General features: G+C 46.2%; 2 protein-coding genes across 2 annotated transcripts; both read left to right on the top strand.

Annotated features, from left to right (window-relative positions):
• Positions 1-20,917, top strand: CABLES2 (Cdk5 and Abl enzyme substrate 2). Its single transcript, XM_063404295.1, has 9 exons — positions 1-528; positions 12,259-12,351; positions 13,105-13,182; positions 14,609-14,717; positions 15,264-15,429; positions 16,016-16,119; positions 16,483-16,589; positions 17,902-18,106; positions 18,518-20,917. Exons 1-9 carry the CDS (start codon positions 23-25, stop codon positions 18,656-18,658), a joined length of 1,509 nt encoding a protein of 502 aa, XP_063260365.1. The 5' UTR covers positions 1-22; the 3' UTR covers positions 18,659-20,917.
• Positions 20,918-22,448: 1,531 nt separating this feature from the next.
• Positions 22,449-25,991, top strand: RPS21 (ribosomal protein S21). Its single transcript, XM_063404296.1, has 6 exons — positions 22,449-22,516; positions 23,121-23,208; positions 23,831-23,894; positions 24,910-24,981; positions 25,698-25,753; positions 25,934-25,991. Exons 2-6 carry the CDS (start codon positions 23,159-23,161, stop codon positions 25,941-25,943), a joined length of 252 nt encoding a protein of 83 aa, XP_063260366.1. The 5' UTR covers positions 22,449-22,516; positions 23,121-23,158; the 3' UTR covers positions 25,944-25,991.
• The last annotated feature ends 1,240 nt before the right edge of the window (positions 25,992-27,231 follow it).

The following is a 27,231-nucleotide window of genomic DNA, read 5'->3' as shown; positions in this document are numbered from 1 at the left end:
GCGGCCGCGGCTCATTCGGAGAATGGCCGCAGCCACGGCGTGCGGCTCCCCGCCTCCCCGCCCGCCCCGCGAGCAGCCGCCGCCGCGCAAGCGGGGCGACTCCCGGCGGCGGCAGGCCGCCCTCTTCTTCCTCAACAACATCTCCCTGGACGGGCGGCCGCCCTGCCCGCCCGCTGAGAAGCCGCCTGTGCCCGCCGGCCCGGGCGACGGGGAGGAGGCGGCGGCGGAGCCGGCCGGAGCCCCCCCGCGCCTGCTGCCCCCGCCGCCCGTATGCCAGCCGCCGCCCGCCCTGCTGCTGCCCGGCGTGCCCGCGCTCGCCGCCGCCGGAGCCAAGGGGGATGCGGACCCCGCCCGCGGGGGCATCTTCCTGCCGCAGCTGCTGCTGGGCGGCCCGCTGTGCCCGCCGCCCCCGGCGCCGCCCGCCCTGCCGGGGATGCTGGCGGCCCCCAAGCCGGGCGCCCCGGGGCTGCTGAGCCCCACGCAGAGCGCGGCGGGCGGCGGCTTGGCGCTGGAGGCGCAGCGGCAGAGGTGAGTGAGGGGACGGGGCTCGCCGGGCCAGCCCACAGCCCCCGCCCCCGCCGCGCTGACCCCGCGGGGCGTGGGAAGCGCCGGGACCCCCGCGGGCCTGGGAAGAGCCGGACTTTCCCAGGGCCCTCGGCCGGCCGGCGGCTCCGGGAGGGGGGAGCGGGGCATGGGAAACAGGCGCCCCCGGGGAGAGCGGCCGTGGGAGGCGGCGCCGGCCCCGCGGTGGCCCTGGCAGGGAGCACCTGCCCCGGCGGCCCGGCCAGAGGTGCGCGGGGATCCGGCCGGGAGCGCTGCCCGGCCCGCGCTGCCGCCGCCTCGGCAGCGCCGCTCGGGCCCGGGGACGCGGAGGATGCCCCGGCCGGCGCAGCGGCGAACGAGGGGGATCTACGGAGGGGATCTCTCGCTGAGGCTCGCTCTGCAGGTCTGCGGTACCCTGAACCCTGCCTTCTGCTTGTCCCCAGCCCAGTTTCTGCGTTTTTCTGTTTTCAGATGAAGCTTGTCGGGTCACTGCTAGGCAGGACGCTTCCTCCGTGCACCGGCCACACTGCTGGTGTCGTGCCTTCTCCTGCTCTATGCTGCTTGTTTCTGCAACTGTATATTAATGAATGCTTGTGCACAGGGAACTGGGAGTCCGCCTCGAGGGAGGATGCTCTGGCCTTCAGAACAGGATTACCACTGCATTTCCAAGGGACTTCTGTCAGGCTGAAAGTGTTGGTTTTCTTTCTAATCGACTGGAAGGGAGGCTCTTGCTCAGATCTTGGGGATTTGAGCTCTGAAAGAACTCTTTTCAGGCCGCTTCTTGCATAAACAGCTCTGTAAAGTGAGCTGGCCCTCTGAGCCTGCAGATAGACAGCTGTATCAAAGGCTTTAAGTCTCTGTGGTCTTTACAGTGGCTTCGAGAGCTTTGTTAGTGAGCTGAAATAGAGATGTTGTCAGTGCTTTAAACTGGGGAGTTTGCTAATGCAGTTGATGGGTATTCGCTTGCAGTGTGCATCTCACAGTGGAGATGTCCTGTGCATCTCCAGCTTGGGGGCTGAGGTGAATTTGAAGAGAAGTAACTGTTTGTCAGTAATGTGGGGGGATCCTCATGTGTTTTCCCTCCTGGGGGTTTTCCTCTTGAACTGTTTTTTACCATTCATTGCTTTTCTTGTCATGGAAGGGACCTTTCCCTCCGAGTTTGTTGGAGAAACTGAAGCCGTGGCTGACCTGTGTTGTGCAGTTGTGTGCTGCTTGTTGAGCAGGAAAGCCTGGAGTGAGGGTGTTGCTGTGGGACAGTTCTGCCCAGCCCTCCTAGTCCACAAAAGCCAGCACAGGAGGTGCTCTGGGATTTAATTTCATGAATTTAGTATTGTAGGGAAAGCTCTCGAGGGCAAGTTTTGCATCAAGAGTTTTAAAGCACAGTCCCCTTTGTGGATGTGGCTTTCATTGTGCCTGTGCATACGGAGTTCTGGAGCAGTGATGCTTCCCCTTCCCATGCCAAGTCAGTAGAACACTAAGAAAATATTCCTAGGATCTTCTCATTTGATGTCCTTCCTGCCTCTTTCTTTGGCATCAGGTTTGAGCTGTTCCACTACAGTAATTTCAATCAATCTGGCTGAAAAGAATGATGAATCAGAAATAAAAGGTAGAGAGAAATGCAAGAGGCGATCAAGGGAATCAGAAGGCTTCTGTCTGAGTAATGACAAAATGAAACATGATTTTTTTTTTTTGCTTGGAAGATTTGGCTGGAAGGGTATATTGTATTGATCAGTTTGCATATTACTTCTGAGGGTGATTTGGAGTGAGAATTCATCTGGTTTTCATCTTAAAAGAAAAAGAACATCTGCTGAAATCATCAGACAGAAGATCCACATCCTTACATGGACACACACATCTTCTGACAAAAGGACAGTTTTTTGCTGCCTGTGGAGATGTGTTAGACCCATTGTACCTCATCCCAGTCACACTGGGAGTAGGTGAATGGACCATCCCTCTGTAATGACAATTTCACTGCCAGCTTACAGGATGAGGGACTTACCGCATTATTTTTCACTGTTCAGTTTCATGCTTTGATCTGTGACAGAATATCTCTCCATCCCCACTGAGCAGAGGCATCTCTTCTTGTTGTAAATACCCCAGGAATGATTCAGGGAATCACAGGAGGAATGTCCTTCAGGACAGAGGTGTTTTTACTCCTTCCCCTTCTGTGTTGGGTGAGCTGTTTGCAAACTAAGATTCCAAAGTCAGCAATTACAAAATGGATCTTCTTTTACTGGGACTTGGGAACCTGAGGATTGTTTTGCCATACAGCGATGCTGCCATTCTAGATCATTGACTGCCTGCAGCATGCAGAGGTACAGGTGAGGGAAGGGGGAGGTGGAATCTGCACTGCCACCCTGGACTTTTCATCCTTGGTGCCCACTTGAGGCAGCTGTTCTCTTCAGAGTCCTTTTTGTGTCACTGTCAAGAGCTGCTTTGAATTTTGCTCAGATGCTCCAGGATCACGGGCTGCAGGGTCTCCAGACACACTCTGTGTTCAGTGACCAGTGTTGTGCCATGTCTGGGGATTTCATTGTGCCTGGACCTGCCCTGCTCCGTGGAGATCTCTATCTGCTATCAGTATCTCTATCTACTGACAGTATCATTGGGCAGAGTTTTATTACAACACTCGATCTTGTTTGACTTGATTGAGAGGTTGCAGGAAGCTGATGAGAGCGGCCAGCGTGGCTCGGGGCAGGGCGTGACAGCACCTCTGCTCCAGTTGGGGTTGGGTATTGGAAACAGGCAGGATGTGCAGCACAGCCCAGGGAACAAGAGGTACTTGTGCATCTCACCTGATGTAACCTGGAGTTCCCTGGAGTTCCCCATACTTGTCAGGTCCTTTAGGATGGAAACATATCAGAAGAGGCACCGTTCAAATCTGGATGCTCCGTTTCATTGTGCTGCTGGTTGAGCATTATAAATTTAATGACTTTAACCTTCTACTTTCATTTTCTTAATGAATCTTTTGTTTACAGGATCTTAAATTACAATGCTGTGTTACACCAGCTTGCCTGATCTGCTTGCCATCCCTCTTCCCTTCTCCTTTTCCATCTTGCTCTGTTCTTTTGTTCTTTCAAAGAAGGAGCCTCACAGAAAGCAGTGGAGGGAGGCAGCAAACAGGGAACAAATCCGCATTCACAGATATTTAATGAATTTCTGCAGCTGGGTCTGAAACTGGCAGAGCTTTCTGGGGAAACACAGATAGCTGAGAGCCCTGGAAATAGCCAGGTTATGAAAGCATGAAAAATGGAAACAACAGCCCTGAATGTCAATGCTTGTTGTGCTTCTGAGGTTTCATTATAGCGTAATGTGAAAGCAGCTGGTTTTGCCATAATTTGCTGCATTTTGCTGGGCCTAAGAATAAACACAGAGACTAAATTATTTGTGACTGATGCTTTAATGTCCTTGGAGTTCAGTGGTCAGGGAGTTGAACTGAGTGTTCGTGATAGCTCAGTCATTTCTGATTTATCAGCAAATTTAGGTCATTTTGAAAGTGGGAGTTTAAACAGTAGTTGATAACAGCAACACTTTGGACCTACTCTGCTTTTGAGTGTTAATTGGATGCCAGATTGCTGACATAGGTGTGATCAGATTAGTTCTGTGGGTGGAACAGCAGAAATGCTTCGTCAGGATTTCATACTTACAGTGGTTAATGTGTTGTTTTGTCCTACTGTCAGCTTAGCTGCTGTTGTCACTTCAAGAAATATAAATATTTCTATAAAAACTCCTCTGCTAATAAACAGATATTATTGAGATGGATGAAATAAGAAGTCTTAGTTTAAATTTTGAACCTAATTTGGAATAAGCTGGGCACATGGTGCTTTTCAGGAAGCAGCAAGCTCTGTCAAAGATGGCAAGCTTTGACCTTTCAGAGGTGAACAGTAGACTGGGATGTGCTGCTCGAGGCTGAAAATGAGCATATTTTAAACCTGAACTTCATTTAAAAGTCAGCTGAAATGTTAAGGCTGCAGTCTCCTTCCCAGGTTGCTTCAGTAGATTTCTCTCTCATATTCTTGACTGCAGGTGAATTACATCTGTCCAACATTAAGTGTTTCATAGCCGCCTGTACACATTCCCAGCCAGGTATATTGAGCAGAAAAATAAGTTGTATGCCTAGCAGGAAACTTGGAGATCAGAAAATCCACGTCCTTGTATCCTGTGAATGGGTCTGGGTCAGGCAATCTGAGACACTTCCAACACCAAGGTTGTTTGACCTCTTCAATTTAGACAATCCAGAGGCTTTAAGTGTCTTTGCTCTCCAGGCAGGAGTAGTGTATGCACAACTAACTGTTCTTGCAGCTGATTTTACCTGGGGATGGATTCTGCAGCTTTTCAGGGCGATGGCACAGGAGGCCTGGTGGCATTTTGGGATTCCAGCTCAAAGCTCCTCTCTGCAGGAGGGGATGAGGGTGGTCAGAATGATGTTGTCTTGCTTCAAGTCAAGGACTCAACAGCCAAGAGTGAAAACGCTACTAAATTAAATACAAAAAACAGAATAACTTAATTTTGGGAATCCCATTCAGATCTCCAGTGAGAAAGTCCTGTAGGAGTGTTACAGTGTGGTATATTAAAAGTAATTATTGAATTATATATAGTATATTAAATATATGGTATATTAAATACTGTGTTCTCCTGTTTACCATCTGTCAGCCAGTTAAAGCAGTGAGGCTGTCAAGCTGAGCGAGCTTGAAGATATTTTTGAGCCTTCTTTTGAAGGTTGTTCTGAAGGTGTCTGGCTCTGTATCTGGAGTTTTAAAAATGCACAATGAAATTTGGGCTCTTTAATGAGCACAGGTGACTGCAGATGAAGGGTGCTCAACTAAAGCCACTCAGTCAACCCAGTTCTTCAGACACAGCTCCAAACTCCTGGGGTTTGGTTTACTGTTGTGTATTTAACCTACTGTAACTGGAATTCACCTGGAATTACTGTAACTTACTGTAATTGGAATTTGTCTATTCCCTGAAAAAGGGTTAAAGGAAGAACCTTTGGCTGGCCTTCTGTTTCACAAGACTTACCAAGCTCTTAAAACTCAAAGCTTGCTGTCAGCTGACCCTGCTGCTGAGGCTGTGATCCTGGGGGCTCCTGTCCAGGGAATGCTCCTGTTGTGGCAGCTCTTGCTCAGGTGGAGGTACCCCAGCTGCAGACCTGCCTCAGGGCTGGGTAGCCGGGTCATTTTGGAATCCCCACAGCATGGGCTGAACTGCTGCTGGTCAGGGCTGCTTGCTCAACAGCAAGGACAGATTTGCACTTGCTCTGCTGTGGTTGTTGCAGTTCAAGTATAAAATTTTGCCCTAGTAAAGCTACAACCTCTTGACTGTGCGTTGAAGGGGATGAGTGATCCAGTGGGAAAAAACACTGTGAGATCTCTCTAAACTTGCTTTGATTGGGTTTCCTCCAGTCACTGGTTTTAATTTTCCCCTTCCCAGTTAAAAGCTTTTCTCTTTCCCTCTTGTTTTTTTCCTTCTTCTTTTGTTTTTCAGCTTGGGAGCTTATTGTGCTTTTATTTAGCAAGGCACATGATGAAATGACTGCATCATCTCTCAGTGAAGTGCATGAATATTTCTAGCATAATGCCCCCAGTGTCATCAAGGACACACTTTGCATTTCACGTGCCTGTTTTGGTCAGCAGTTCAGTGCTGAGTGAGCAGAGCACAAAGCACAGGGGGCAACAAGGTTGGTGAGCTATGAACACCTCCAGAAACTGGGAGAAAGTTGGAGAAATGCTGGTGGTGTTCTGGCCAGCACATCTAGTCTGCTTTGTGAGAAGCAGCAGGGAGTGAGCTGCTTTTTTAGGAGTGAGCTTTAGGAGAGGGCCTAAACCTTACATCTGGTTTGGTGGTTCTGTCGCAACAGCTGAGCTTTCACAATACTTACTGGAAGGCATTATTTTCTCTTTACATTGTCTAAACACTCTGAGCACCAAAACAATGTGATTTATGAAACTCAATGAATATAAAGCTCATTCTCTATTAGGTCTTGATCATATGTGATTGTGAATCAGCAGTGAAGTAGCAGCTGCTGTGAAGATTACCTAATTTCTTTGCTAGTTAGTATTTAAAACTCCAGGCTTAGTGAGCTTCCCACTTACTTGGCCTCCACTTTCATTCAAATTATACTTCATTTCTGTTCATTCTCATCTGTTCCACAGGCTGTGTGACACATTGTTCCCTTGCATGTGGCTTTACTGGTGGTGGAGAGTGCAGGATTTTTCTCCTGGCTGCGTGGGACCAGCAGGAAAGCCCCTGGTGCCCTTTCAGTTTTGCAAACAAACCTTGAGTAAGAACACAAAGGTGGAGGAATTAGGCCTCCTCCTTCATCCTGGGCTCTCACAGAGGGACTGCTCTGTAGCCTAAAAGTACTTTTCATGCTCATGTGGCTGATTTCAGTTTACCCTTTAAAATGAAGATTACTGGATGAATAAACCAGCCGTGCTGTGAGATTTGTATTCATTCTGTGGCAGGCTGGTACCTCAGTGTCAGAAAGGGCTCCTGGATGGTGGCCTGCAATCCAAATGCACCTCTGTGGTGCCATAAAACAGCGAGTAGCTGACTTTGTGAAGAAGGAGCACTGAGCTGTACACCCACTGTTGGTGATGCAAAGTGTCTTTCTTCTCTGCCACTGCCTCTCAAGGAACATCTGAGCTGAAATCATCCACCCATGGAAATGGCCTGCTCAGTGCTGGGCACTTCATGGCACAGATCCTCTGTGAAGTCATTTGTTTTACCAAAGACATGGTTTTGATGTGATTCAGTGTAAATGCAGTCTCAGACTTCTTTTGGCTTTAATTACTGAGAACTTGTTGCTATCAGGGAGCTGTACTCAATCTGCTTTTGAGCAGGAAACTCATTAGTGTGAGCGCCGAGGGTGGTGAGGCACAGGGCACTGATGGCAGAACAGGGATGCTCCCACTCACACACGCTGGGATGCAAGCCTGAAATCAGTGACTGTCTCCTGGGCTGCACAAGAAATGGCAGCTGCTAAAAAGTAAGCTTAAATATGAGTAGCTTTCTTAATCCCCCAATGCCTGTATTTTACCTAGTGAAGCCCAAGCACAGTTCATCTCTGTTTGTTGTCTTGCCTGTAAGGAATAAAAACAATACAGCTTAATCTTAAAAATATGTCTCGGAAAAACAAAGCTGACAGGTATATCTTCCTGCTGTAAACAGGATTTAGGATCTGGATTTCTTGTGCAAATTACCTTTGACAGTTGTTTCTAAGCTAGTGCTTCCAAAAACCAATAAACATTTTTTTTTCCTTGTTATATTAATAACTCAGCCTTTTGACAGATGTGATCAGACTGAGGCCTGTAAAGGACATTACAAAGGGACATCATATTAATATAAAACTCAAGTGAGAAACAGGAAACCAAATTCTATTAGGCCCTGATTTTACACAGTAATTAAAAATCCTTGACCTCCCCCATTCCACTCATCTATTAGTACAGATGGCTAAAGAGCAACAGAGGATATCAGCCCTGCTGCTAATTTTAGCCCAGTGCCTGGGGGGTGTGCAGCATCAGCAGGGCCACGGATGCAGCTCCACTGGAAACAAATTCACACTGCTGGGCCCCTTGGAGGAGGGCTCGGGCCGTGTCCAGCTTTGGCAGCATCTTTGAACACTCCTGCTCCAGGGATCCTGGAAATGATGAGATCACAGCATGAGATGAACTCGGGGTGCTGTGTTGGTGGGAATGGCTGAATGTTGGTTGAACTCTGGCTGTGTGGTGGGCTCAGAGTGCAGCCCTGTGCCTGAGAGGGATGGGGGTTAATCAGGATGGAGAACCACAGTGAGATTTTAGAAATGTCAGGAAGCCAGCTGGCCTGTTCACCTGCTGTGACAGAAATGCAGGAACCAGAAGGGCAGAATGGAGAGAAGATTCAAAGTGGCCAAATGGCAGCTGCACACAGGTTTAAGAAAGACCATTGGCCATTGTCAGGCCCAGTATTGGGGTTTAAGGCCCAACTTTAAGGGGTTAAAATGAGATTTCTGGGAGCTGTTTGTTGCAGAAACAGTGAGTGCAGACTGGGGCCATGGGTGCCCAAGGGAGTGCCTTAGAGGAGTGTTAGTGGCCCAGGAGCAGGAGGGAACGAGGCTTGTCTGTGCCTGAAGCCACATCTGACAGCACAGGGCCAGCACTGAGCACACTTGAGCTGCAGGAACATCCCAAAGCATTACCCTTGTCCTCCTGGGTGTCTGCAGGTAGCCCAATGCAGGTGGGAAGAGGGAGAAAACTCTTGGCAAGCCATCAGAAAGGTCAGTGTTCTCTAATCTGGAGCAGTGACTTAACAAGCTTCCTCCTTTCCATTCATTAGACAGGACATGCAGGGATTACCAGTGCTATACATAGATTGCTCTTAGCTGTGTCCTGTCCTGCTGGGAACACTTAAGAGCTGTGTCAGCCTCGGGGCTGGGCATCCCACTGCTGCCCCTGCAGAGAGTTTCAGTGGGACCCTGGCAGGACCAGAAGAGGACAACTCTGGAGCTGGAAGCTCTCAAACATTGGGTTTCCTCAGTGGGAGATCCATCAGGAGGAATAAATGTATGGGCTGGCTACCGCTTCCCAGGGCAGGAGTCAAAATGTAGCTCTGAAGATAATTTGTAAGGTTTTTTTTCTGAACACAGGCGGTTTCTGTGGGCTCTCTTTAAGTGCGTGTTTAGCTCGTCAGGGATTTGGCAGCGGTGTTGGATTGTGTGAGCCCGTGTGTGCACATGGAGATAAGGAGCCAAGGCGTAATCCAGAATTCCTCTACTTGATAGCCCCTTATCTCTGGGCATGTGCTCTGTGTGTTTTTGCACTTGATGGGTCCCGTGGAGGTGCTGGCTCTGTAAACACAGTGGCTGTTTGTAATGGTCTGGGAGTCTCCTGCTTTGGCCTTTATTGGCTCCTGAAATAAAAGGCTGGGGAGTACCCAAAAATAAGCTCCTGATCATGGACATATAACCACCCAAACCCTCTATAGTTTGTCAAAGCCCTGGTTCGGTCTGGCAAACAGGCATGTTTGAACTTCTGTTGCAATTACAACCTGCTCCATGGAACCCATGAACATTTTAATATTGGGAATTTCAGTTTCCAGTTGCCAGATCACACGTGGGTAAGGCTGCATAGCATAACTCAGCATATGTAGAGATGTTGATACTCTTAGTATTTAGGTTGCTTTCAGCAACACACACTGTGTAAACCACTTAATCTTTTGAATTCCATGGACCTTAGCAAGAAGTGTTATCCTAGGTGAAACTGCTTAGCACAGGATAGGTGACGACTTTTTTTGTCATCAAAGTTAGCAGTGCAGCCTGTTGTGCAATTGTGAGTCGGCTGCATGAGAAGAGCACTCAAACTGAAGCAAATACGTGTGTGTGTTCAGATATATAAGTGCAGACTACTCAAAAAGTGTCAAATTTTGCTGTGTTCTCCAAGTACTGCTCTAGTGACTGGCTCGGAACATGTTGAGGGTGCTGTGTTGCTGTGAAGTGTTGGATTGGGCCTACAAACTGTTCTGGATTAGTGAGAATTCCTTATATACATTGAGATTTGAGGGAGAGTGCGTGGCTCAGCGTCAGGGATTCCTCCAAGGTGACAGCTTCGCTGAGGGCAGAAATTATTTACAAGAGTAGCTAAAAATGAAGTTTCCTGTTGGCTGAGTGGAGATGAGTCATTGTGGTTCTGAGTCAAGGGGTGGGATCTTCCCTTCGCTGCAGCAGGGTTTTACTTCCAGATCTGCTCTCCATTCAGGTGTTCAGCACTCTTGTCCCTGTTACTGAGAAAACAAGGGGGTATTCAGAAGGTGTAACACCCTGGATGGGTCTCCACCGTGGAGTTAGGAGTGAGGATCTTGCCATGGCTCTCCCAATCCATCCTGTTACTCACACCAAGCACCTTTTACAGAACTATGTGCTTTATTTGTACCAGTGCCCACTGGCATTAGCTGTGTTTTTCCTCTGCTTGCCATACATGGCGTCTTTCTGTCTCCATCCAGCCAGGTCTCCCCTGGGAGGGGAGGAAGACTGTGCATGTTACCAACTGCACTACAGCCAGGAGGTTTGCAGTTACTTCCTCATTTCATGAAGGGTTTTTTATTGAATTTTAGATGCCAGATTAGACTGGAGAACCATGTAAATGTTAAAGTGTTAAACGTTCCTGTGCCATTCTTGCTGAAAAGCAGCAAACCAGTAATAATTTTAAAACTGAAGTGCTGGTGGAGGGTGTTGAAGCTGTGCCAGGAATGTTCTCCAGTTGCACCTTAATGGCTGTGGATTTGTAGGAGGCAGTCTCTGGCAATAGTGAAAGTGTTAGTCCTGTGGGAGGGTTTGCCTCCCTTGTGTTTGCAGAAAGGGACACTAATTTTTCATCCTCCTACCTGTTTGAGTTCTGAGCTTTACTTCCTTTTAAGAGTGCCTGAACAGTGCAGCTCAGAATCTGCTCTGCTGCAACTTGAGGTTTGATTTTTATTTTATTTTTTTTTGCCAGAAGCTGGTCTTGTCAAACCAGAGCTTTTGTCTTGTGTGCTGCTTCTACATTGACTTCAATGGCAGCATTGCCCATTAGTTGAGTTCCTGTGTCACTTGGGAAGAAAACCTTGGACTTGAACACACGTGGCTTGTTCTAAAAGTGTAGTACAATGTATGCTTAAACAAAGGCAGAAAATATAGATTCTGATAGTTGTAGTGTCAGCGTTTTGCTGGTGGAGTGCATTGTTCCTATGGAAATTGCAGTCAGTTGCACAATTCATTTGTAAATATCTACCAACAAAGACATGACTTGGACAATAGTAATGTATCTTACTTGGGCAAAGTCTATTTTTTTTGCTTGAACGTAATATCCTATTACTGTAACACTAACTCACATGAGCCCTACTATTCTTCTTGCATCTTCCATTCTGAGACTTCACATGGGTGCCAAATACTTTTTGCTTCCTCTAATAACCCTCTCCATTGTTTCTCAGAGGGATCTGTCAGTTTTATTGAGCTGCAGGCACAGACTCTCAGTCTGCCTACTCCTGCAGCTGGGGACAGCTGTTCTGAATGTGGAAAGCACACAGATGTTTGGTCATCATACAGATATACCTGTATCTTGACTTAAATTGATATAAAATTAATTATTCCCCTGCCTTGATGGGGAGATCTTTTTTCGACATTCTTGTCAGATTTTAAATTAGTATTTGGAAGCTTTTTAGTTGCTTAACTTAGAGGTAGGCATTCTTCTGTGTGGCAGATAATGAATGGCCTTGTTGATGAAGTTGGTATAAATATGTATTTCAAGGGTCCTAGAGGGGGATACAAGTTCTTGGCCTTTTAAGGAATTTCTTAGTTGAGTACTCTTGCAACAACAACAAAAAAAATCCAGAAAACCTGCCATGCATCCTAAGAGCTCATAGATCTGTTGCAGTTCATAAACTCGGAGGCCATGAACTAATGCTGTTCACTCTTCGTGGTGTTGTGCATTTTGCAGAAGGCGTTTTATCTCCCAGCGCTGCTCTCTAGACTTTTTAGAAGACATAGTGGAATATGCCAGTGTACGAAGGTACTTCTTTTCAAAAGCAGCATTAACCTCAACTCGTTGCATGCAGTCCTCTCCTCCCTCCACCCTCTTCCACGCCAATATCTGAGGTCCTGCATGCTAGTGCTGCCATCTGATCATACAACTGGCATGAGTTTTTCATAGAACGTTTAACAGATTTGGCTTTTTTTGTTTGTTTTTCTTCTTATCGTTGCAGAACCAAGCACATATCTGGGTCTCCAAGACACAAAAGTTTGAAGAAGATGCACTTCATCAAGAACATGAGGCAGTATGACACCAAGAACAGCAGGTAACGTGTGGAGGTCGAGGTTCCCCCAACACTTGTGTGCAATAGGAAGCAGCCTCCAGTTACCCACAGTAAAACATTTCATATCAGTGAGAATTAGAGGATGCCCCTGGGGCCTTGAGGGTTTTTTACTTTTATGGTTTTTATTCTATCAAAGGCAGTAGGTGCTCATATCTGCTACATTTGTAGCAATACACTGATGATTCTGCCATCCTACTCTGAGGAGGTTAAATCATTCTCTCTTTTCTTCTCTCACTTCTTATTTCTCTCACTTTCCTTATCTCTGGCATACAGAGAGGTCAGAGCTGAGGAGGATTTAAGGAGAGTGACTTGGTTTAGCCAAATTCTTGGCTTATGGTTGCTGAGCAGAAGAGAAAGGGAGGCTGCATTTATGTTTATTATTAATAGAAGTGTGAAGTTTCATCTAAATGTAGAATATTATCTACATCTTTTCACGAGGTTTATGTATAAATTACATAAATACAGATATATATTGAAGGACCACGATCTCCTTTGAGGAGCTCCCAAGGTGATGGCAGGTCCTAAACACTGAGGTTTGACAGAGAGCCCCAAGGACCTGCAGGGTCAGTGTGAAACCTCTGCTCTCCTGCTGCTTTCTGAAAACATTAAATCCATAGAGGTATCTATGACTTGCAGAGCAAGATAAGAAGAGCCTTGTGTTAATACCCCATAAAAAGCTGCTTTGTAACTTCTGGATCTTAATTCATATCCTGGTCTTTCCCCATCTGCTTACAGGATAGTGTTAATCTGTGCTAAACGAACACTGTGTGTGGCGTTTTCTATCCTACCTTACGGGGAGGGGTTACGGATCAGGTGAGTCTCTTCAACTGCTTTGTGAAATCTCTGCTCTGTTGTTTCAAAACATCTTCTGAAATGAGTGTGGTTGGTGTAGGTCTCCTGAAGCAAGTGAACTTATTTAACCTGCCATTCATGTGTAAGGACATGAGCTTGCTGTCAGAGCAGTAAAACCAGACACTACCAGTGTCAGTGTTCATTCAAACTCCAAGAGAAAAAGAGTGGAAAAGGCAGACTTTTCTTCCAGTGTTTATTATTTAAAAGCACTCCAGTCCTGTGAAATCTCTGAAATCAACTTTGAACAGATAATGTGATTGGCTGCTGTGTAGGTTTTCTATACTCCTGAAGTGGTCAGAAATGAACTGTCTTTAGAGCCACAAACAATGGTGTCAGCAAAAAACACAGGGAGTTTCAGGGAGGTTGCTGCTACCTTCAGTGTAAATCCTCAAGGTTTTATAGTGAATTTACACCTAAATAAGTTAAAGATACTCTTCTGTTTCTCAGCTTTAAGCCCTGAATGTCACTATCTGCAACCTAAGAAAATCAGAAACAGTTTGGACTGATTCACACTGCTTTTAGTGTTTGGACTACATTTTGTTTACAAGTGTCAGTATGATCATTTATAAGAAACAAAACCCACAAACTGGAATTCCCTGCATCTTTCTTCAGTCTCTTGTGAAGTTTAAGTCCATTCTGGGAAGGTCTGTTATCTACAAATATACCCTAGAAAACACTAATTCTGTTCTGGCAAAACAATTGTGTTGTCACTTCTGTCCTGTCCGTAACTTATGGACAAAGGAAACGGATGCTTAGTGGTGGGAATTGTATTGTATGCAAATACATGCCATAAAAATAGTTGATGGGAAAATATTCTCCCACATAATAGAAAGGCAGCAGGGTCACTGGAGCTCTTTCAGAGCAGTTCTGAGCACTGTGCTGCTCTGCTTGCAAGCTGGCAAGGCAGTTCTTCACTTGAAAACTGTTTTTTCATATTGGAATATTGGTGACAAAGCCACGTGCTGCCATCGCTGACACAGAGATCTGCAGCTTCATTCTTGAGTTTGTGTGCACAGGGGTTGCAAAATTGCACTTGAAAGGCAGGTTTCTAATCCTGGAAAACAAGTAATGTAAATCATGTTTGCTGTTAGGTGTTTGAGCATTAGAGGGAATGGTGTGGTCTTGTGCGGAAAGATCATACTAAAAACAGTTTCAATAGGTAGAGTGGTAGATTTGTGGTAAGCTGGAATGAAATCTGATTTTTTGGTTAATGAACATCTCCACTTTTTGAAAAGAGTAGTTAAAAACGAATGCTCTGCTGGAGGTGGCGTTGAGGGGTTGGCTTGTTTCCACACAGGAGAACTCTGACCTGGTGGTGTTGGTTGGTGTTTACCATGGGCAGCTGGGCTTGCATTTTGTGCTAGTGCTTTTTCTTACCTGCATTTAGTGATCTGAAAATGGAAGGACAGAAACAGCGACATCCTTCTGGGGGAGTTTCAGTATCTACTGAGATGGTGCTTGGACTGGAAGGAGTAGAGCTGGGTGCTGATGGCAAGGTAAGGACATCTATTTTTTCACCCCGGGACCATTTCATGCTGGGACAAATCAATTTATGCAGTGCTTTGCTATCCATTGTGTAAGAGCTGTGGCTTTTCAGAGCAGTGGTAGTTTTAGACCCATAGTTTGAAATCGTGGCTTGTCATAATGCTACTTCTGAGGAGGCTGCTGAAGCTTGTGATCACTTCTGCCTCTGTCTCTGGAGAATTGAGCTGACTTTGCTATCTGAGGCAACATGTGAGTGAAGTTTTGATAGAAATATGGATGAAATTCATACTACTTTAGTTAAATATATAATGCCAGAATTTACTTGTGATTCTCGCCTTTTCTTTGCCATCCCACCAAGTCTTCTGCACTTCATTTTAAACTTGTGGAAACAAGGCACGCCTCATCCAACTTTTCCTTTCCTCCTGTTCCAAGGTCCCCACTCCCAAATCCATACTCTAAGGGGACTCTGATTTGGAAAATCCTAGATAATAGGAGTCTGGAAATAAGCTTTTCAATAAATTTCCCCCCATAACCACTACAACTTTCTCTCCTTTCAGGTTGTGTCCTATGCAAAATTCTTGTACCCGACCAACGCTCTGGTTGTTCGCAAAGCCGACGCCTACGGTGCTGCTCCCCCCTGTCGAGCCAGTGCTGCCCGGAGTCTTCCTGGATCAAGATACAAACCTGTGACAGCCAAAACGATACCAGCAGGGACAGACATTGGTAAGGACAGGAGCCAGCTCTGTCATCACACAGCAGAAAAGGCAGAGATTTGTCTGAGACAACTGCAAGTGGTCAGTGTGGTACTGGGATGGAGGTGCTACAGCTCGATAGTGCAGTGCAAATGATGAGGCTTCCACAAACTCGTCACATCCTCCATATATCTGGCCTAGTTCTGTTTATGGCATTCATGAGGCACAAAGCTTCTCCTTGGGAATGTAAAGTTTTATATTACTCACCTAGAAACATCTGGTGTATGTGGATCCAGGTGGTTCTCCTTGCCTTCTAGCACAGCAACAGTGCATAAGCCAGAGTTTATGCTGAGAATCCCTTCTCTTGTGTAAAAGAGCAAACCTGACAACTCTGCTGTTAGACTACAGTCAATAGAACTCAGAGTTTGTGTGGTTTATTTAATCGTTTTGTGATTGGTGTGTTTATGAAATGCAAACGTGTGCCTGGAGCTGCAATTTGCCTGTATTGTGAGATCTGCCAACACTTAGCACTTGCTATTTGAAAACTTTTTAAGGAAGAAACAGGGAATTTAAAGCTTTTTATCTAGTGACCCAATATGCTTTCCTCATTCCCTCAGGAAGTGAAGCTGGAGAAGCTGCAGAGTATGATCCAAATCTTCTGGATGATCCTCAGTGGCCCTGTGGAAAACACAAACGTGTTCTCATCTTTGCCTCTTACATGGTGAGTGACTGGCATACCTGAACAGAGGAGAGACTCCCTGACAGATCCTCCTATAAAGAGCTTTTTTGAGGAAGAAAAAGTGTTTCTCCTGATAATTTATCAGGAAAAATACAAACAGTTGACTTTGTACAGTGAGCCTGTCAAGGGCCAACATGACACCTGTCTTCATGTTGTCATTTACTTCTTGTAACCATTTGCTTACTATTTTTTTAAAGACTGTTTATATAGTTGGGATTCAACTTTGGGACATTTCAGAAATGTTAAATTGCGAATAATAAAACTCAAGTATTTCTTGCATTAGTGTTTTTGGAAGAGTTGTTTGGCTGTCAAGACAAATGACAAATTTTGCTTCTTGCATTTCAGACAACAGTCATAGAGTATGTGAAACCCTCAGACCTTAAAAAGGATATGAATGAAACCTTTAGAGAGAAGTTTCCTCATATCAAGTTGACACTGAGCAAAATTAGGAGGTAAGAAATAAGCCTTGGAAAACAAGAACATCATCCACACTGTCTGAGGCTGCACTTGTATGGAGCAAATACTAAATCTATTAATAGCATATATGATTAAACACTAATCTCCTGTTGTCAGTTGAGCTGATGTAGGATGACAGCCCTGCACTGGAATGTTTAGGATGCTGAGAAAGGGTAACAGTTGGTTTTCAAAGTTCCACCTCAAGGGTTTTGTTTCACCAACTGTGGTGTACTAACACTAGGAGCCAATTAACAGCAGAGTAGCTTTGAAACAAACACTTGTAACCTGATTGCTTGGCTGCAGTGCAATCCCTCTCTGACTGGATTGGCTTTCTGGGCCCTCTGGCTATTTCTGCCTTTCAATTACCAGACTCTAACAAGATGACCACAGACTCTAACAAGATTGTAAGAAAAAGAGTGTTAGATCTGGGGAGACTTGCTAAAGTCTCTTTTCTTGGTAAAGAAAAGCCTTTTGCGGAGGCCACACAGAATTTCTCATCCTTGAGTAAATGCATCTGGTCTCTCCTCACCAAGATGCACTGTTGCACCTTCAGAGAGCTGTAATCCTTCTGGTGTTGCAGGGAGATTAATGCAATCAGAGCCTGTTGAAATAGGCAGCTTAAACACGATTCTGCTGAGTCACCAGGGCCAGGTGTAGCTCAGCTCCAGGGGAAGGTTTGCTTGGGCAGTCTGTTCTGCCTGAGTCCTGCATGGCCCTCTTTGCAGCAGTTCAGAGCAGTGTGTTTGTGCAGAGATCATGCAGGTACAGTGTGGGTGGCAGCCCTGAGAGGAACCATCCACCTCCAAGCCTGCCCAGATGCTGAGGTGAAGGGCTGGCTGTGTGGCAGGTGTGAAAAGCAGGCTGCTTTCCCCTCACACCTGGCTCTTACACAAGGTGTGTACTAGACAGGTCTCCACACAGCAGCTGCTGTCATCTGCAGGGCTCTGATGTGGTTTTCTGGAGTCAGAGTGGTTCACTCTTATGATCTGAATCACAGACCAGTTTGGGAGCCCAGAAGGAATCCTACAGCAATAGCCTGTGTGTCAGTGAAGTGGCTAAGCTCTGGTGTTTATGGGCAGATGAGGAATTGTTCTACCACAGTGGATGTTGTCAGCCAGGTGAAATCAGTCTGTGCATCAGCACCAGCTTGCTGCCAGCTGCACTTTTGCACTCTAGGATAATACTTGTCATGGTTTTCCAAATAGAAGTCTTGCCCATATGCTCCTCTGAGTTGCTGTGCTGCAGTATTTCTACAGCATTTAATAAAATCTGTCATGTCTGGGGGGTTGTCTTTTCTCCTGTTCCCAGTTTAAAGAGAGAGATGAGAAACCTGAGTGAGGAGTGCAGTCTGGAGCCGGTGACTGTCTCCATGGCTTACGTTTACTTTGAGAAGCTCGTCCTCCAAGGCAAGCTCAACAAACAGAACCGCAAACTGTGTGCTGGTGCCTGCGTTCTGCTCGCAGCCAAGATCAGCAGTGACCTCAGGAAACACGAAGTGAAACACCTAATAGATGTAAGTGCTGTGAGCTTTGTTCCAGCTGTTGTCAGAACCTCCTCCCTAGCTCTTGGGCAAAGATTAAATGCAAGGTTTTCAGTGGCATGTGCTTGCATGGGAGACCAGCTCTTTCAGCCCTATGGCTCGTTAGGGCTCTTCCTTGCTTTATTTTTTTAATTCATTAAAACTATCTGCCTGGTGCAGGCTAGTTTCTTACTGATCCTACAGTAAAGTTATTTTTGCACTTGCATATGTTTGCCAGAGAAGCAGTAACTGTTGTGTGGGTGTCACAGCTGAGCTGATAAGCTGGCTTTGATTCCAAAGATACAGCTCAGGCTGTGCATCACTGACTTAATCCAACAATGCCTTGAAATCACCTGGATTAACTGATTCTTTCTCCCCTCCTTTGTTTTGTTGCCACTGTCATAGAAACTAGAAGAGAGATTCAGATTCAACAGAAGGGATCTCATCGGTTTCGAATTCACCGTCCTCGTAGCTTTGGAACTGGCTCTGTATCTCCCTGAAAACCAAGTTTTACCTCATTACAGACGGCTCACACAACAATCCTAACCAAAGCTCCGTCCCAGCCGTGCTGGGATCCCACCCCAAGATGCTGCTGGTGGAGGTGCCACTGGCTCCAGCTCGTTGGGAAGGCTGCAGGGTGTTGGGGACTGTCGAGGTCTGCGGACACAGATGCCAAATCTGGGGGATGGTACGAGAAGAGTTATTGAACTTTTGTTTTCTTTTGGACATTTAAAGCACAAATATTCACCAGTCAGCTGTCATGGCTGCTTATTATTCCTTATTTATCTTTCTGGTTTTACTAAAACTGTTCTTCCCTATGAAGAATACTATGGTATTGGTTCTTTTTCTTTTGTTTTGTTTTAAGCCTTTATTGTATTCCTTGAAACTGAAGGAACATCACTTCCATTCCAGTGCACCATAAAGTTCAGATGTTTCTAAGAACCTTCTCACATTTTTACATTAATGAAATGCATACTTTATTTTTTTAAAGATGTGCCTAAAACTGGCTGGTCTGGTACCAGTGCTTTTTAAGTTAGTTCTGTTATTTAGTGGGGAATCCTGAATTTGTATAGCCATTTATTCTTTACCTGCATTGGCCTTGCATACAAGGGAAACAATTCCAGTATATCTGCACTAATAACATACAGGGCATCTATTCTATGATCTCTAAGTAGCGAGATTGAAATTACTCCATTTCAATTTATTTACTGTAGATACCTTAAAAATATACATTTTACTTTAGAAGGAACAGTGGTTTGAAAACCTGTCATGAAGTACCACACGTTGAGTGGGGTAGCTGGGAAGTGATTGCCTTCCTGATTCACTCTTGAGTGAAAGATGAGCACTTGACTAAGAGCAATTTGCTGTCAAATGTATCATTTAGGGGTTTTATTTGTTTCACTATTCCGTAGCCTGGAATAAGCACCTTTTTTAGGATGGCTGTATTATATAGATGGTCTTATGTGAGCAAATATGAAGCCAGTAGAGTTACTGCTGCCAGCCGAAGCCAATGAAACAAAGCATGCTCACTATTTAAAAATGCTACTTTTTTTACTCTCTGTTCTTCCAAGCGTTGCATCACTGTGATGGTCCTCATAAAACTGGCATTTCTTGCACATCTGAGCAGCCACTACTGGCTGGTGCCCAGCAGCTCTCTAGTGCATACACAGAGCTCAAATAACTCCTCTGCTCTTTGGCTATTACTTCCTTTATTTTTACAGTATCCAGGTCGGGAATGAATTCTTGGAACCTTCTGTGGTATTGGCTCTTGGGGTTATTTTCTGAAGCAATATTATGATACAAGTTACTGGGTCCGTTTGCAAGGAACAAAACCGATACTTGGTTATTCCAACTGAGAAAGTTGAAATTTAGGTTTGACTCATGAACTGCCAGACCTCATGCTGAGGTCAGGGACTTGCTATCCAATATGTAAAGTAATGTAAATTCTTGTTCCTTGTATTAAATATTGGTCGTAGCCAAAACCAAAGCTGAATCTTTGCTCTTCAGCTGTGTTTTGTCTGAAGCTAATTTGGCTTCATTAGAATTGCAGCAAACTTTACTGGAGCCCCTTCCTCTCTGAGTGGGGCTCAAAGTGTATTTTTCATATATAATAATTACAGTGACTATCAAACCTTTTGTAACTGTGTTCAGCTGTATGTAGCTTCAATTATTTGTGTAAAATTTAATATGCTTGTGATTTCTTTAACACAGAAGGACTTTCCCATCTCCAGACGTGAGATAGTAGCTAATAACTTAGACAATAAGCTTGCCAGTTACCTTCCAAAACGTTTTAAAAAATTGCCTACTAGTTAAACTTTCTACTGAATATAACTGTCCTTGCATGCAGAAATAGTGATGTACTAAACATCTAGTGTGTAATGAGCCTCCAAATTAGCAAACAGTGGTGCAGACAGCTGAGGTGGTTCACCACTTGTCAAGGCATTGTGGAGGGGACAGAGGTACAACAGAGCAAAGAAATTTCTCACAGAACAGCTTGATTAGTGTGAATGAAATCTGAACGTGTCTTTCTCTGGGAACTTCTTTATTTAGTGTATAAAGAGTTTTCTGTAACAAAATTAACTTTCCTTTCTCACCATCTAAGGGAACAAAACGCACTTTGGGTTGCAACACTTTGCAGTCTCTATTCAGTGGAAGTTTGTCTAGTTCAAGTGGCCATTTGGACTGTAATTACACTCCCAGAATCTGTGGGGTTTACGTCATAAAACCGGCAAGCTTTTGTTTTCTTCCAGGAGAACAAATCGGGATAAAGGAGCATTAAATTACAGAAAACTGAATGTTGTCTAATAGTTATTCTAGATCTTGGCTTGGGCACACGCTTGTGTTGGGGAGCACGGGCCGAGGATGAGGCAGGGCAGCGAGGGCTGTGCCAGCCGTGTTTGGCAGAGCTCGGCCTCGGGGTGATGCTGCCAGAGCCCGGGGCTTGTGCGTGGTGTGTGTGTGCAGGAAACGCAGCCTTCTGCCGGCCCCCAGCCCCACCTCCGTGTGCTCTGCCCGCTGCTTTCCTGCTTTTCCCGACTGCAGAGCGCAGCTCGCGGTCCTGTGGGGGAATCTCTCTCTTTTCACCTAAAAGCTGCCACCGTGTGGCAAAGGACTACCAGTACCTTGTCTGTTCACAAACTAAGCGGGACCCAGAGCCGGACCCGGACCTGCTGGTTTACGTTTGCACAGCCAAACCCCTCTTGCTCTGAAGAGAAACAGGTTTACACCGAGGGTGGGGTCCGGTGCTTTGTGAAGGTGCTGCTGGGGTGGCTCAGCACGGAGAACTCTCTTGAAAAGAGCCTGTACATTTTCCTGTAAACAAAAACTCCTCTAGTTTTGCCATATTCCATTATTTAAAAGTCTGAGTTGTAGCCTGTTTTGGTTTTATTTTTTTTTTCTTCTGTGAAATTAAAATGCTGTGAAATAAATCCTGTTTTGGTACACGGTTTGTAACCAAATGTCTCATTTTGGAATAACAGAATGGGTGGTGTTGGAAGGGCTCCCTGGAGCTCACCCTGCTGCTAAGGCAGGTCACCTGGAGCAGGTGACACAGGAATGTGTCCAGATGGGTTTGAAATGTTTCCAGAGATGGAGACTCCCCGATGCTCCTGGGCACTGTTCCTCAAGTTCAGGTGGGAATTTTTTGTCCAGTTGTTGCTGGGCATCACTAAAGAGAGTCTGGCCACATTTTCTGCCACCCCTTGGAGATACTTGTACGGATTGAGAGGATCCCTTCTCAGTCTTCTCCAGACTAAGCAGGCCCAGCTCCTCCAGACTCTTCTGACAAAGATGCTCCAGATCCCAACCATCGCTGGGGCCTCCACCGGATCCTCTCCGGTGCTCCGGAACTCGGAATGGTCTTTTGGGTTTCTGCCAGGGCTCCGGGGTGGTCCGGTCATAGACTCACAGAGGAGTTCAGGGTGGAAGGGAGCTCTGCAGATATCCAGTGCAACCACCCGCCGAGGGAGGGGCACCTGCAGCAGGTACCGCGGGACCGCGCCCAGGTGAGTTGGGACTGTCACCCGAGAGCCCCGCTCAGGCGTGCAGCCCCTAACACGGGCTGTCCCGGGGGGCCCGGCCCTGCGCCCCTTGAGGGACAGGCCGGGCCCCGCGCCCCTTGAGGGACAGACCCGGCCCCGCGCCCCTTGAGGGACAGGCCCAGGCCCGGCCCCGCGCCCCTTGAGGGGCAGGCCCGGCCCCGCGCCCCTTGAGGGGCAGGCCCGGCCCCGCGCCCGCTCCGCGGCTGGGAGCGCTGTGGGGCCTGGGGGGCCGGGACGGGCTGGGCTGGGGCCGCCATGGCCCCCCTGCCGTGACGTCACGCCGGCGTGCAGGAAGCGCTCTCGGGGCTGTGACGTAATTCCGTGTCCGGCCCCGCCCCTTCCTTTCCGCCCGGCCGCGCGCGAGGTGGGAGCGATGGCGGCGGGGCCGGGAGCGGTGGCGGGGCCGATAGGAGCGATGGGAGCCATGGCTGCGGGGATGGGAGCGCGGCTGGGAGCGATGGGAGCCATGGCAGCAGGGCGGGCAGGAGCGATGGTGGGAGCCGTGGCGGGCCCGGGAGCCGTGGCGGGCCCGGGAGCCGCGGCGGGGCCGATGGCGGCGGAGCCCCGGGAGCGATGCTGAGGCCGGGGCCGGCGGGGCCGGTTCTGCCCGCGCGGTTCGGCCGCGGGGCGCAGCCCGTGGGCCCGGCCGGGCCCCGGCAGCAGCTCACGGCGGGGGCGGCTGTGGTCGCTGTGGGCAGCGATGAGAGCCGAGGGAAGGGCTGGAGCTGTGTCGGAGAAGGTGAGGGTGGATATTGGGGAAAGGTCCTTCCCCCGAAGGGTGCTGGCACTGCCCAGGCTCCCCGGGGAATGGGCACGGTCCCGGGGCTGCCAGAGCTCCGGGAGCGTTTGGACAGCGCTGCCAGGGATGCGCAGGGCGGGGCTGCTGCGATGCCTGTGCAGGGCCGGGGTTTAGACTCGGTGGTCCTTGTGGGTCCCTTCCAACGCGCGATACTCCACGATTCTTCCAGGTGTTTCTGCTCAGTGCCTCGGCAGGGACCAGGACGAGATGCAGAACGACGCCGGGGAGTTCGTGGACCTTTATGTCCCTCGGAAATGGTGAGGGAAAGGGGAGCGAGGAGCCGGGTGGGGCGGGGGTGGTCCCCGCCTGGGCAGCCTGTGCAAAGGGGCTTTTGATAGCAGAGAGTATCTGTGGGGGAAAAGGGGAAATTCGTTTTCTGTCAGTTTAAAAAATAACTAAAAATAAGCCACTTGTCTAAATTTTATTAGATTAAATCAAATATGTTTTACAGCCTGTGATTCCTGAGCATTTCCAACCTAAGTGTCTTTGACAGCTGTAGTGGCTGTCAGCAAAAAAAGCATAGAAACGAATCTTGTGCATTGCCTAGATGGCTGTATTTTTGCCTTTTAGAAAAGAAAATAACATTCTGTGTGTTTTGAAGGCCTGTACTGCCCTGTACACTGTATGAAGGTGAACTGGGCACATAAAAACTACAGTGAAGGGATAATTGGCTAATTAGTCTGATGCTACTGAGTGAAAAATTCTTTTAAAAGTACTTAAAACTGCATTTTAATCTTCTGAGTAATGAAAGCTTAAACTCTTACTGTCTAAATGTCTTGTCCAGTTTTATTTTGTTTGTAGAATTTGCTCTAATAGCTTTTTCTGTCATTATCACTGCCTGTTTCCTTTTGTTTAAATCTATTCTGTTTTATTCCTTAGCTCTGCTAGCAACCGAATCATTGGTGCTAAGGATCATGCTTCCATTCAGATAAACATTTCTGAGGTAAGTTTATTAACAGAATATGTGATGAGAGAGCTAAACCCTTGGATAAAAGTTACAGAATTAAACAACTTGTGATGTATCTTCAGTAATTCAGTAAAGAAAGTCACAATACACTTTGACTCCTGCAGGTTCCCAGTTAATACTTGTGGGTTCCAATTAATTTAAGCTCTTTGTAGCATAGTTTGGGGTTTTTTTTCCCAGTTGTTTATTAAATTCAGCTTTCAGGAATTTTGTGGACACAATGTTCTTGTAGCTTATGAACTGCAGAGCTTGATTTGGTTCTTCAAGGGGAGACCACATTCCCATATCTTTTAAAAATCTAAATCTCCTGAGTTATCTCACAAAAAAAAACCTTTAAAAAAACACCCTGATTCTGATTTCTTGTAGTTGTTATGGCAAATACTTTCCTGTTCACCATGTTTCGTTCCTTCAGTGATCCCTATTCCTTGTTTTCAAAGGATCTGAGATTAGCAGAACGTGGAAATGAACCCACCTGGTATTACAGGGTTCACTACCCTGTTTAATTCCATGATTTATATTGTTTAGTGTTTTAAAGTTAAATTTCTCAGCAGCTTAAGATAATGAGACAATTTATGTCTTTCAGCTTGGACTTTTTCCTACCCATGTAACAAATCTGTCCCCTTCCCCCTTCAGTTCTATTTTCCATATGACCTTAGTTAAACAACAAAAAAAGAGTAAAGGCAGGAAAATCTATTTTACACAGAGTTTTTCCACTTGTTCAGCACTCAAATATTTCATCTTTTAGTTGCCATTTCTTGCCAATCTCTGTGATCCACTAAATTTTATGGCCGCACTATGTAGCTACAGATTTGCTGTGTAAAGATCACTGTAGCTGACTTTCTAACTTCAGCATTTGCCTTGAGCTTTTGTGGTTTATTTTCTCAACACTGCAAGTATTTTCCTGCAGTTTTTAGCTCTGGGTGCTTGGCAGGTGTGATGTGGGAGTGTAAAACTTTGTGAGAACCTGTGTGCAGCAGCTTTGCTGTGATTGCAGGTGGACAAGGTGACAGGCAGAGTGAACGGGCAGTTCAAGACTTACGCCATCTGCGGGCCCATCCGGAGAATGGTGAGTGCCTTCCTGAGCTGCAGAGTTACTGTGCTGATTGTTCTGATCATTACTAATTAATTAGATGTGTGTTTGGCCCTGAAAACTCAGTGTGGAGTGGGTTTTCACAGTGCTTTTGGGGGATAATGAAGGCAGAGTGAAGATGTGAAGAAAGTCACAGAATCGCAGAAGGGTTTGGTTTGGAGGGACCTTAGAAATCATCTCAATCCACCCCTTCCATGGGCAGGGGCACCTTCCACTGTGCCAGGCTGCTCCAAGCCCCATCCAGCCTGGCCTTGGACACTGCCAGGGATGGGGCAGCCACAGCTTCAATGGGCAGCCCAGGCCACGGCCTTGGATTAACTTGGAATAATCAATTTCTTCTGGAGACGTTTGTTTGTTTGTTAAAGTAAAGGATGCTAGTGATTTTCTTTCATTTAAGAATGTATACCAAGGTACTAATTGTGGCTTTTATCTGTTTATAATTACTGGAAATGGTACTGCATTGACTTAAAAACAGTATGAGGAGTTCATCACAAGTCCATTTATCCATAAACATATGTTCACGCAAATGCATATTTTTATACAGTTGAAGCAATTTCTTACCCTTAAGGATGACAAAGAATTAACAGTTTATTTTGAAAACACTGATCTGCACTAACTGCTGCAGCTGCCCCTCTTCCACGTGTCAGCAATTATTTGGAGACTTGAGAACATTTTCTTTTCTCCTTTTACAGGGGGAATCAGATGACTCCATTTTGCGCCTGGCGAAAAACGATGGAATTGTTTCCAAGTACGTACGTTTATCTTATCCTCTAACTCTTGCAGGGGGAGCTTCCTTCCCCAAATCAAGCTTTTAGGATGACAGTCTGTACATTGTATTTATAGGATGATTACACAGTTGGTCAAAGATATTTACTTGAGCTGTTGAAGCAAACTCATTTGTAACAATGTTTTTTTCATTTTCTTCCAGGAACTTTTAACTGAAGAAACTCCAGTATGGAATATATGAAATAAACAGTTCAAAACTATATTGTGCTGTGTCTTTTGTTCAAGTCATAAACACGAGTGAGTTTATTATAGTTAGTCCTAAAATACTTGGAAATGTGTCTTAAAAATATACATACTCTGATTGTGAATTCTTAAAACAAAATCAGCTTGTAAAGCAATGCCAGGGTTGAAAGTCAAGGATTTCCACTTTCTTCTTGGTTTCACTGTCATTGTTCTTTTCCAGATTTAATAAGTTTTGCATCTGTAATGGAACACTTGCAATGCAGCAATCTAACTGAGCTTGCTGCTTTTTCACTGGAAAAACTGAGGAGATTCTTCTTGTTAGGACACAAGAAAGGGTCTGTCCTTTCTTGCAGGTGCTGCTTTTGTGTTGTTAAAATTTGTTTGCACACAGCAGGTTTGTTTGTCACTTTGTGATTGTCATTTAAATGAATGTCATACATGGCTTTGGGTTTAAAATAAGGTAATAGGGTATGACTGGTATGGAAAATTCCCCTGCCAGCTGCATTTTACCAGTTCCATAATACCCACAACTCCACAGGGACTGTCCTGGTGGTGTATCCTGATCTGTGCATTCTCAAGCATTACTCAGAGGTTATATCCACATCACACTTCCCTGCTTGTGCTCATCTCTGGCTTAATTTAACATCTGCAGTTGTGAATCCCTAAATCTCTGCACAGGCCCCCCCAGAGCTGTTCAAGTGACAGAGGCTGTGTGGTGCTGCTTTCCTGTTTATGCTGCAAGCTGTCACCATTGAGAGGGATGTACCATGTGCTTTATTTCTGACTTGTTTGCAAGTTACTGTGGGTGAGGAGAGTGTGGGAAACCAGGCTCAGGCCTCTCTCAGGACAGCCTGGAACAGGGGTGCTGTTGCCTCTGGACTGGGGAGAATGGCTGAATGCACAAGTGTGGTATCTTTCTCCTTATCTGTATTTTTCTTCTCAGACGTGACAAAGTGCAGCGTATTTATTTGGAAAGTCCTGTTTTGGCACCATGGATACCTACTGAATATTAACAGAGCTAATCAGGCCATGTTAATGTGTAGTTACTGTGTGGTGTGGGTTTGGGTTTTCTTATACTTTTAGTAAGTTTTTTTGCAAATCATAAATTATGATTTAGAGTGTAAGCTGCTGTGTAGATACAATGAAGTCCATAACTAAACCTTTATTCCAGGAGCAGTTGCAGCAGAGAAGTCAGAACTCAACAGGCTCAGAGCCCTTTTTAGCAGAGCCATAACCTGAAACATCTTTGGCAGCAAT

The sequence above is a fragment of the Prinia subflava genome, chromosome 8 (genome assembly GCF_021018805.1).
Source record: "Prinia subflava isolate CZ2003 ecotype Zambia chromosome 8, Cam_Psub_1.2, whole genome shotgun sequence".
NCBI classification, from domain to species: domain Eukaryota; kingdom Metazoa; phylum Chordata; class Aves; order Passeriformes; family Cisticolidae; genus Prinia; species Prinia subflava.
Note: the sequence above shows the minus strand (reverse complement) of the source record. Positions and strands in the feature narration are given on the sequence as shown.